The following is a 12907-nucleotide window of genomic DNA, read 5'->3' on the forward strand; positions in this document are numbered from 1 at the left end:
TAAGTTACTAATTTTCAATTAAAGCATATCCCCTTTAAGGTATCTTCATGCAATTTCCTTGCAGTATTCGCATTGCTGTAAATATCTGCCCAATCGCTTCGCAGGATCAAAGACTGTGCCTAGTCAGTCGCGGTACTATTTATAAGTAGTACCGCGACTGACTACGCACTCTCTTCTGCAACTCTTTCATCACTTCTCCTTCCTGCTGGCAATGTGTCGCTAGTCTCCCCTGTGTGAGATTCAATGTATTTGCTTATTTAAAATTGCGGGGCGGTTTTAACATCCTTAATTTTTTAGCTATAAGAGAATCTGCGCTAAGAAATTCCTCATCCAAAAATAAATCATGTTTAATTGTCAAGCTGGTCGCTCTTCTTCGAAAATTCCATCAAATCTTATACTACACTGCAATATCCAGTCAACTACGCAGCAGGTCACGATTAAAAAAGTGAATTGGTGCATTCCCTAATCAATCTAATATCAAGTTATCTACAACAATATAAATCCTACAATATTATTATTAAGAATGGTAAGAATATAATTCCTGCATTTCTAATTATTTTGTTTTATTGTTGCTTAATAAAAATGTGCCAATATCTGATTTTTGCATAAGTTTTCCAATTTCTAACATTTTTTTTTCAGCTTTCTGGAAAATTGTTAAACAGTGGATACCAGAAAAATATGTTGGAAAAATATGCTTCGTTGACTATAAATCTATCCGAGAATACATGAACAAGGATCAATTACCTCCAGCTTTAGGTGGAACGGTAAGTGAAATTATGAGTTTATTTGATAGTGACTTATGATATATAAACACATATATGCATGAAAAAACTTTTCTTAAGATTTCTGGATAAAAAACAGACTGCAAAAAAGAACATTTTTAATGCTAGACAAATGAAAACGTTAATGGTGCCTTAATAGCGTATGGAAGCTTATAATTAAGTCTTGAATAGCTGATGAAAGTTTCATCATATGCTATTAAAACTCAGTTATATATTAAGTATTTGAGATTCGTACTATTAAAGAAATTAGAGATAATATGCCTATGTCATATGTTGAGATTTGTACTATTAAAGAAATTATAGATAATATGCCTATGTAACTATCCGTAATGTTTTGAAAACAATCCAAATTTGCAAAACATATATTCATTTTCATGATGTCTTCCGAATTCGTGATGTAATGAGGCATAAATTGTGCTTATCTTTTTATACTCGGTGGGAAGGTTTTTATCTTTCTGAACCAAAAAATATATCCCCCCCAACAGCAATAAAATGAAAGACAACATTATTTTTACAAGAGATAATTATTTCTAATAAAAATATTTTAAATAACTTTTTTAATTTCATCTTGGAAAGAAAGCTTAACATCCCTCCTTTAGAAAACTTTCTTTATAATATCTACAAATAGTAAATAAGTTAATGCAATGAATATTTTGGCGTTTTGTTGACTATTATTAGAAAATAAACAGCAAGACAAATTAACATTTTCTAAATTATAATTAACATTTGCATATAAATTAAAATGTGAGCGAGAATAAGTTATCGTTTACAATTAATGACGATTAATAATTTGAGTTCTTAAATAATGAAAACAATATTGTAATTTTAGAACTAAGTAAAATAATTTTATTGCAGCATATCTTAAAGCTTAAAAGAAGCAAGCACGACTGACTATGCAGAGAAAATTATCACTTAATAATAAATTTTAAATCAATATCAAGCGGATATACCTCCAAAGAGCGGAAATACATGATATAACTGGAACAAAAATATTAATATATATTTCTCTTAATATATATTTATATATTTAATATATATTTCTCTACGAACGTTTGAAATTAGGCCACATAATAGAAAAAAATATCTGAGCTTGAAAAGTACTAATTTATGTTAAGAAAATTTTGTTTTCATTCAATAAAGTTAACTTATTCAAAAATTTAACAAATTAAATATTTTAGAAATTAACTTCGAATATGACATTCATCGATGATTCATTACGACATGTTCCTACCCGGCTTCATTTACCATAATTTTAAATTATGCCAAAGTGGGAATGACTTCTTTTATTATTCATAATAGCAACACTGGAAATTTAAAATTTGGCCAATTAAAAAGAAAACCGTATTCTGACGCAGTCTTTGAACAGAACTATATTAGCTTACAGGGTGATCAGACATAAGTTCCACTTCTTCCAGATCAAACAAAAGTTCCAGAAATAAAAAAAAGGATTTGCAAAATGGGGAGGAATGGCAACTGTTTAATATTGAAAACAATAAATGAAGCAAAGCAAAAATAAACAAGCAGCGATCCGTCAAGAAAAATAATAATGAAACCTGAAAAACAAAAATATCAGAATTCCGAAAGCTGGAATGGAATTAATATCATTAAATAAAGAAGATAAACTTCTGGGAATGTGAAAATCTTCAAGGAAATCCAATTTCCCTAATGAAGAAACTTTAACAAGTGGATAATTTTTACAGAACCAAAATCAAAACTGTGATTTAATGCTGAACTATATTTAGCAATGGAAGATTTGATTATTTCTCTAATTAGAACATAAAATTCATGTTCCTTGAAGAGAAATTTTAACTCTTTTTCAGTTTGGGCTGATGTATATCAAATCATACCGACAAATACTCGTATGCTATAAATTCCTAAATTCCTGAAGGAGTAACGTCAGCGATGAGAAGTTTAAAAATCGAGGAACGATATTAACTGATGTTTGAGAAAATGATCTGAAAGTTGAACTTCTGAATTTTGTAATTTATGGAAGAATGATATAGGACAGTGGTGCGAACCTTTTGGGGGGCCGGCGTGCCCAAAACCTCTTTGATTAAATCTCCATCGGAGAGCGGTTTACCAAGTTTAGCCAGGCACAATAAAATTTGAAAGCTGGCCGTTGTTAAATAGTTTATTTTAGAAAGATAAATGCAAAAACCAACTTTCTGGTAATTATAATGCCTCAGTTTCCTTTTAATATACACCTTCCGTTCAGCTTCATCAAGTCCGGCAACAATCTTGTGGTTGGTGTTAAAGTACTGTAAGTAAATATAAATAACTAAGTGAAACCTTCAAGAACAGACTAAAGCACTTATTAAATGACATAGTATTATTTTATTGTGATTATTGATTAAGGAAGTAATATTTTAGTCTCGTGCCGGCTGATGAGACTCTGCGTGTCGACTGTGGCACGCGTGCCGTAGGTTCGCCATCACTGGTATAGGATAACAAAAAAGCTTAATATCATTTCTGTTTTTGTCAGATTTTAAATTTATATTTGCGTGTATCTTTTCTAATTTGAATTCATTAAAAATTAATTTTTCGAAAAGGGTGTTGAAATGTAAAATTTAAACATTATCTTTTGTTTCATAATTAAATGATTCTCACAATTCGCCGGCTAAAAAAAAGCATATTTTAAATTTCTGATATGAAACAAAATGTAGCAGATGCAGTGGCACCTCGGTATGCGTCATTAATCCATTCCAGATCCCTGGACGTACACCAGACTGAACGTATACCAAACGAACTCCTCCAATAAGAAATAAAGGCAAATAATTAATCCTTTCTTATAAAAAATTCTATTGTTATTATTATAATATTGCTTAATACTGAAATGTAGTGGGCGAAATATATATCTTACATAAAGCTGTGCATAAATGTTTTTCTGCTATTCAAATCAAAACTAATTTTTCACTATGCTGTAATGTCTCTGATCTGTGTTTGTTAATCGATTTCACCCATATTTTGCTGCGTTGCTCGATAAAATAGCGTCTTGCTTCTAGAATCGGAGGCATGATCGTTTTCGGCACATCTACGCAATAGCGAAGTGTCGGATGCGTACGCCATCGTTATACTTTTCAACAATCTCTTTTTTCACTTCCATGGTGATCCTAGCAATTTTCTTTGTTGCTTCAGTCTAATGATTAACATTAATAGAACTCTCTGTTATTGAATTTACAAAATATTTGCGTGAAAAAAAAGGAAAAGCATTTGAAATTCACAGTTATAACGCTGGTTGTTTACTAAATAGTAGCAGAAGGCTACTGACGCTTATGGGCTGTCATAGAATTTTGTCTCAAAAACGGTTGTAAGATTCTAATTAAATGAAAGTTACTTGGAAGGTTAGATCTTGACTTTAAAAATGAAGCGACTTTTTGCTAAGTTCAAATGTATCAGTGACCACATCTAGGAAGGGTGAAAATCCCCTTTTATTCAACTCAAAAACAATATATACAGTTGGCACTCCTGGTACTTACAGGGTCTCGTCAATACTTTTGGTGGCAACTCAAAACAGAAACTTAAAATAAAAAAAATCCTAAGTTGAATTATCAGCCGAAGCTACACATACGAGTATATATTTAAACGCGTAGTTGGCTCTTGGCCGTACCACCAACGTAGACTAACCGGCTATTTATATGCACGGCGGTAAAATAACATGGTGATGTAGCAGAGGAACAACGTGGCCGAAAGGTAGAACGCGCTCTTTTTGAAGTAACTCAGACATTAGCTTAAATAGAAGCTTTCTACTCTAATAAAACAAGATATATAGGAAAGGTTGCTTCCAAAATAAAATTAACTGTTAATAAACTTAACTAAAGCCCCACAAGTTAGACAAGGGTAGTTCGCCAGTCGTGACTCATCGAACTCGAATTATATTCCAAACAAATAGCGTATACCAAACAAAATTTTTTCAATCCAACTGGTGATATGACACTTACGTATAACAGTTCTGCAGAAGTAAGTAGCATTTGTGTAATACACACAAAGCAACAAAAGTAGCACATCATCTCGATGGCAACATGAAATTTTCTAGGAGGTGTAACCAGTTTTGGGCAAGAAATGACACTTCGCAGAGCCTGTCAGAAGTGCCCTATGATTTATTTACATGATTTTATGTAGTATATATTCTTGCCATAACGGTATAGCTAGTATTTCTTGCGGTACCTAGTGTAGTAGTATTACTAGTTTTATTCCGAATTTAGTTTAGAAAATTTACGTGAAATTAATTTCACTCTTAAAGAAACATCTAAAGGCTAGCCACCGCAATCTTTAACCATTACTAATATGCATGCAATATTGTTAAAATATATAATTATGGAAACTTACAAACTTTAATTTTTTCAATGCATTTTTATATTTCTTTATTAAGAAAATAATATGCATTTACGTAATTTGAGGGTATTGTACCTTTAAGATTTCTTATAACTACAATTGTGTTGCTCGTGCGCACGAATTCTCAGCGAAGTCATTGGTCAGATTTTTTTTTTAAACTGACCAACTATATAAACCCTAAGTGAATTTAAAATGAGCAACTGCTACATCTGTCGCCTTAAGATTTTAGAAGTTATCTTTAATTATTAAAAAATAATCTCTGTGAAGTTAACGAAAATAAAAAATATACATATACAATTCTGCTATTTTAACTTAAATCCTTTTAATTGTGCGTTATTTTCTATTAAAAATTGTTAAAAGAATGATCAGTTTACATATACTGAACATAGTACGTATAACAATTTCATGTGGATGGCAGATAAAGCATTTTATTTAAAAATATTTGGGATGTAAAATAAAAGTAGCAAATACATTATTAAGGATATTGTAATAAGTATACAAACTTTTACACTCATATTCCAGTTATAAAGATATTGAACTTTAAAATATATTGGTGCTATAGTGATGTCTGTTTTCTTCATGAATTTTTAAGAATGCTGTTGTCAGTTTCGTCAAGTAATCTTTCTTTCTCTTGTAAGGTATATTGAGAGAGCTCCTCTTCTAGTAATTTGCTTCATTTCGATGCCTTCTTTATATTTCATCTTAATGCCAAAAAAGTAGATTCAAAGGTTTGAAGTTGGTGGTTTGGGATGTAGTGCTACTGATGATTCTTTGCAGATGCAACGGGTTTAAACCACTTTTCTGGATTATGCAAGGATAACTTGGTTAAGAAATCAAAATACCCTGCATGCGTTCAACCCGTCCGTTTCCACGTGGAATGACAGCAGTCATGTTCAATCTTCTCGTCACGATATTAAGTTTGTAATTCAGTTGAATTTAAAAGTCGCACCTTTTTTCTGAGATAATTCATCCGAGTTTATACTTTTGTTAAAATCTATATTATTACAGTCCAGTAGCTTAACATTTTATAAAGAAAATTAATAACTCAAATCGCGGTTCGAAGTTTCCTGAAAATAATTAAGAAGATACGATTTTATGCGGAACTGCCACTAAATTATTCAAACTACTATTACACATCCAGCGATGAGTGTTTTTTGTCAGCAAGTGTCTCTGATTTTCGATTTGTGCGCAAGGTCCAATAAGCAGCGCAAACAAGACGTATACGAAGTTGGTTATATGTCAAAGCAGACGTATGCTGAGGTACAACTGTATATTTTAATCAAAATAATTGCAAAATGGAAGCGAAAGAATGAAAAATAAATTAGTTTAATTTAACACATCTTCATTTATTAAAACCTCTCTAAATAAGAAGTTTCTTTTCTAACTAGCTAATTCTAATTAACAATCTTATTTTGATGTATATTAATATCTCTTTTCTTTTCCCTTAGTGCACAAAATTGTACGAACCCAAAGAAGGTGTAGCAGATGACTTTGAAAGTGACAATGAGATAAGCATCTAAGGCTTCTTCGGAAAGAACTTAATGCGGTGAAGAACATTATTCCTTAGTTATGTATTCTGTGCGTGTAAATAGTAACTGTGAAAATTACTAGTACTTTTCTGGTCTACTTAGTCACTGTATTTAATATTACACTTAAAATGAATTTGTTGCAAGTGTCGTTGTTATCGTGAACATGATTCTGTTGCTGTTTCTATTATCCTAAACAGGAATTTGTTACATTATTTTTAATTACATATTTGTATTCATATTTATTACTGTATGATGATGATGTAATTTTCGTATACTGCAAGTCGCTTTCTTATGTGTGTTGATGTGTTTATATTTCAAAAGTACTAAATGGCATACTACTGGCAGTCGCTCAGTGAAAAGCATTTATCCTGATACATTCTTCCAGAATTAAAGAAAAGCCTTATCGGTAAACTTTCTAATTGTTAAATTTCAATAATTTTTAAAAGTATGCATTCTCAAATACGTTAATAAAATTAAAATTCAATTTTTTTCTTGACCAGTACTTCATAGACTTATAAAATAAAGATTTCAAAGTGTCAAAACATTTTGAGTACAAATTGACCAAATTTGCATTTATTTAGTAATTTTTGTACGGATGTTAACTTTAATGTTATTCTTTACGTATCTCTCTTCCATGTTGTTAAAAGGTCAAATCTGTAACTACATATGTATATAAAGCTAAGATATACAATGATTAATAAAAAACACGCAAACAAGATTCTTTTTCTCGTAAATCTCATTAAAAACTGCATTATTAATAAAGCATGAAATTATTTTATCTATATCTTGATGCTTTTATACTAGGCTGGCCTTGGAGATTTGAGATTTATACTGTATAAGAAAATACTATTGCCGATTAATGCAACGATCCATACCTTCATTGAGTACAAGATAGACTGTAATATATTCCTTTTGAAAGTGAAATAAACACCTGAAATTTAATTTATAGATGTATGTATAAATAATACGCATTTTAATTACTAAAAATAATGACCTTTTCAACATTTCTTGGCAAATTAATCATGTAAATTTAAAGCTGAAAAGCGCTTTCAATCTCATTATACAAATACGAAATATTGTGTGTTGTTATTGATCTGGTGCCATATTTATTTTAAATAAAGAAAACATACTTCTATGCCATATGTTTTACAGCTTTATATTTCAGTACGTTTAAGTGTAATTTTGTATCGTAGAAACGCGCTTTGTTTAAGCCTGATTAATCAATCTGATTGTAATATGACTGAGTGTGTCCAGAGTATGCGCCAAACCAGTCAGAAGCGGAGCTTATCCGGAACACGTACAATGATTATGGAGCTCCGCCTGATCTTTCAAGCATTCTCTTGTTTGTCTGCTCTGAAAACTTGGACTTTAAGTCAAGACTATGGTTTTCTATATCTGTAAACAGGAGTTTTAGCAGCTGAGTCACTCGAAGTTGTAAAGCATTTGTACATAATTTCTATGTACAAATTGTCTATGATGTGACTAACGTTATTTCTTGCTGATTAAAACATTTGATAAATTTTCCAATTGAAGTAACCATGTTCAAATAAAACAAACTGTTTCAAATAAATTTTAGAATCTGTTAAAAAAATTGTAGTACAAATTGTTTCCTAAAATAATTTTAAAAAAATATCATCATCTTGCAAAAAATAGAACGAAAATTTCAATTTTCAGTGAAAGAAAGTAGATTTCCTAATTCATAACACTAAGCATTCTAAACAAGCAAAGAATTTTGTCATTAGTTAAAAATAAGCAATTTTTGTATGAACAGCCATTGTGATATCGCTAGCCATATCTTTAATTATTCGTCTAAAGACAGTTCAATTTCACTTTGATATTTTTCAATATTTTTCTATAGAAGTATACATGAGCTATGTAAATATTATGTTGTGTTTTATACTGAAATTTTTACTTTATAAACTTGTGGTTTCTTAAATAAAATTTGAAAACATCACTTTGTGCATTTTTACGTATGGCAGAACTATATACAGATTTCATTTAATTATGAAACACTTAGAATTTTCACTTGGTGAAATGATCTGATTTCGGTTGCTGAAATATTTAAGAGTGTTTTAAAGTTATTTACATTTCAATTACGAATGCAGCTTCTTTTTTATTTAATTGTAAACATATTAGTTAAAATATGTAGAAAGCTGTTATTTTTACTATTCATGCTACGTTGGAGAGTGTAATTACGAGAAATGTCTTATAAGTGTTCATAGAATGAATCAGATACTGAATGTGGACGCCGAAGACCTGAGATAATTCATTCAAGCTTTGATCGAGAACACATAATTAATAGAATACGAGATGATATACCCCTCTTCTCTATCACAAGCTTTTCGAAGATTTTTCGAAGATTTAGACACTTCATTTCACAAAAATTTTATAATCTCATAGATATACATTACATAATCTCCATGTGTAACGTGTACAAGAGCCAATTTCCCTTAGAAAGTCCTCCACTAAGGCATTCCTCCCTTTATGCAAATAGCTTAAAAGGTATTTCTCCCGCCTTCCTACCGTGCATTCGTGGTGTAGTGGTTTTGCACCCTGGGCCGGTGTTCCAGAGGTCCGTTGTTCGATTCCCGGCGAAGGTGGTTGCTAATTTTTCATCTCTCCGGCTTCCAAAAATAATAAACTTCAAAATTACTAATATCACTAGATTAGCTCGAAACTTTTTTAATTCTTTTGTAAGTTCGAGAAGCATTCTTCGTCAAACTGTTCACAAAACTGTTAGATAGTGCCAAGAAATTACCCGAAAATACGACATTTTATAACTAGAGAAAATATTGTATTGAAATTCTTGACTAAATGGCTAGAAACTGTTTAATAAAAGCAGGAAGACTCAAATGATTATGGGTTCTATACTATTTTAGATTTGGCTACAATTGTGTTTGGATTGTGCACAAAGAAAGCTAAACGAAGTGCAGTTCTTAAGCGGCAATGTTCTACTGCAATCTGCTGAAAAATTTTGACGAAAGCACATGAGTAAGTGTATTTTAAACACTGTTCCACGAATTTCTAGGCAAAGTTAAATTTTAGTCTACAACAGCAGACTGAAAATGGGTCATTTTTTGCCGGTTTCATGGAAAAGTACTACCGTATTTACTTGCGTATCACTCGTGTTTTTTTTTTTTGTTTTGTTTTTCTATACATAACCAAGATGACATCCGTCCTTATTTGCAGGTCAAGACATTATAAGGTATATATACCACTTCCCTAGCGTGCCTTCGCGGTGTAACGGTAGCACGCTTAGCCGGTATTCCAGAGGTCGTGGTTCGATTCCCGGCGAAGGCGGTTGCATATGTTTCATCCTTTCTGCCTCTATAAAAATCCTAATGACTTTACAAGTGGCGCCCGAACTAAAAGGAATGTGGATGATGATTCTCCGCACCCAGGATTTGGCGACTAGGTCCCGTAAAACCCTAGTCGCCCTTTAAAAAGGGGAGTATATAAGGCATTTCTCCCACTTCCCTAGCGTGCCTTCGTGGTGTAACGGTAGCACGCTGGGCCGGTATTCCAGAGGTCAGTGGTTCGATTCCCGGCGAAGGCGGTTGCATATTTTTCATCTTTTCTGCCTTCAAAAAAATCATAATGACTCTACAACATGAAGAACTAAATGTACCCTCAGTGAAAAAATTTATTGTAGGAGCGGGTAAGAAAGCTATAGGAAAAAAAAAAAAAAAAAGAAAAAAAAAGAAAAAGAATAAAATAGATACATTAAAGAGCATAAAATATTACATGCATAGATTTTGCTGCATTTCATAACAACGATATTACAAACTGAACATAATCATCGTTAATAACATGATCATAGTTATAATTAATTTCAGTTTTCTAAAATTACAATGACGGCTCATACCATTACGCGTATTTTTATGTGGAACATTATCATGTTTGTTATAGATATTTACCTGGCGTCAAGATACATGCAAATGCGCATTAGAAATTAACATAGAAGAGTACTTAAGACAAATTTGAACGTCCAAAGAAACTATAATACAATACACCTGAAATAAAGGAAATGTATAATAATAAATATTCACAATAAAATGTATAATGACACACTGACCTATATAATAACGCACACTACATCCATAATAACACAAAATAAGCAAATCACATAAAGTACGTAATATTACATAAAACAAAATACATAATACTTATAACATTAGTACAAAATACATAAAATTAAATAAATAATGTATGAAGACATATACTTTTCTTAAAGGTCACAGTTTTACTAACGATAAGAAATTCTGACACATATGTAGCACAGTAATTCACAGCTTTTTCAGTCTTAAGCCGTACAACCTTATTAGAGAGCGCATTCTTTGTGGGAGCCGTCTATTGTTCAGGAGCCGATAATTTGAGATGATTATGCTAAGTAAAGAGACATTTAAATATGTAGTGATCGGGGTTGTTAAGCCCGTCATAGTCATATATGTCAGTGTCACTAAACTCAGATCAGCTTAGATAAGACAGGGAAGGGGCGTGAACTTTTACAAACTAAGTGAGAGTTGCTTCATTAGTTTGCAAATCTGTGTTAATTTTTGGCATCACCCGATGGGTACTCCTGCCTTCACAGATGAATTCTAGAGTTCCTGGTACTGTGAAAGAAGATACTTTCAGGTGGGCTGTTACATAAATGTGACTGGAAATGAAACAGGTCGCTCCAGAAAGGACTCATTGGCCTGGCAGCATTTCTCGCAATGATTTCTGGCTGCTCGAGCAGCTTATATATTTGGATAACTAATGGATTTGGCTTCCTCCTGCTGAGATTGCGGAAAGACAAGAAGCGAGCCACTGTGTTTCACAATTGTATTCTGGGGACTGCATTGCGAATAAGCGGTCGTCGCTATTATTCCTATTAATTCTGTTTGGTACACTGAATTATTGCGACCCAGTCTCTGCTTCTAAGAAGATGCAATTTGATCTCCGTCTAGATGAAAAAGCCACAAACTATACCTGTATCTGCCATAGAGTTATTTGTATGCAGGGAGGTATCTTGTTGGAGATCTGTCGGTTGTGCAAAGGAGATATTCTTCTGTAAGTTACGATGGGTCGGATGGCAGATATTTTTGTAGTCGGGATGAAAATACGTTCGTTCTACAGATTAAATCGCTAAATTAAGTCTTATGGTTCTCCCCACCGTAGCCTCTCGTTAAACTACGAAGTCAAGTGGAGGATGACCAGCAATGACTTAAAGGGCAGCTGCTGTGGTACGAATGCTCTGCATATGAGTAACAAGTTGCTGTCTTTGTATTGTGAGCAGTTTTCTCCTCATTTGAGAAGTCATTTTACCTCCTCAGATAGGAGCTACATAAAGAATATACGCTCTGTAACTGTTTGATACCATGCCCTCAGTAATGGGTGATGGATGTACGGTATATGGTATTGATAAATCTACTAATTTTATCCTTTAATTAATTCAAATGCGGCATCCATAATAAACGGTTATTAATAGTAACACCCATGTATTTGAATTCAGCAACAGATTTATTAGGCAAGCCCAAAAGTTTTAAATTAGGATTCTATCTTAAAACTTCTTTGCAAATTATTACCATCACCTATGTTTTGTGAGCCGACATTTGTAGCTCATGTTCTTTGTCAACTGTGCAAACTTATCTAGGCATATTTATGCTCTTCTCATCAAGTCGATTCTTCTGCCAACCACCAAAAGAAATTCGTTTGCATAGGCTCTCAGTTTAGCGTATTTCTACATCTCTGGCTTACTGAAATGCCGTATTAGCAACCAGGTTTCATAGGATTGGTCACAGGCATGAACCTTGAGAAAAACCGCGTAACATAAATTTCTTGACAATAAAGTTGTCGAGCATAATTTGCACAGCTCGATCTTGCAGATAACATCATATGCGATCAATTTTGGTACCTGGGTTGATGACATCAGGCTACCAATGCGAGTTGAAAGCTCTTTAATATCCGAAATAATAACGATCAAACGCATATCTGCATTTTTGTTGGCAGTGAGAGTCGAGGTAAGTTCATGCAATGCATGCTCCTTTGACTATCCTATACGGAAGCAATATTGTTAAGGGTGAATTACAGATGTGTTGCGAGGACGAAAATTGAGAATGGAAAGTATAACTCATTCTAGATTTCCAATTGCTAGAAAAAGGCAAACTGGCATATATGGGAAAGGATATGTACGATCCTTATCGCTGTTCAGGAGCAAAGCTACTTCTGAAGTTTCATGTCTCGAGGACATTGACGTAGTCTCCTGAAAACAGCAGAGCAAGG

At 32.7% G+C, this 12907-nt stretch overlaps 1 protein-coding gene across 1 annotated transcript in view; it reads left to right on the forward strand.

Annotated features, from left to right (window-relative positions):
• The window catches only part of LOC118201210 (motile sperm domain-containing protein 2-like), a 50621-nt gene extending 42024 nt beyond the window's left edge, over window positions 1–8597 (forward strand). Inside the window, exons 7-8 of the mRNA XM_085815257.1 lie at window positions 640–764; window positions 6563–8597. Of these exons, the coding sequence (XP_085671383.1) occupies window positions 640–764; window positions 6563–6634 (197 nt within the window). The 3' untranslated portion in view covers window positions 6635–8597. The remainder of the gene's footprint in view (window positions 1–639; window positions 765–6562) is intronic.
• Window positions 8598–12907: the final 4310 nt, after the last annotated feature.

The sequence above is a fragment of the Stegodyphus dumicola genome, chromosome 4 (assembly GCF_044657685.1).
Source record: "Stegodyphus dumicola isolate Sdum_Otavi_A_Nest chromosome 4, ASM4465768v1".
Classification (NCBI taxonomy): Eukaryota; Metazoa; Arthropoda; class Arachnida; order Araneae; family Eresidae; genus Stegodyphus; species Stegodyphus dumicola.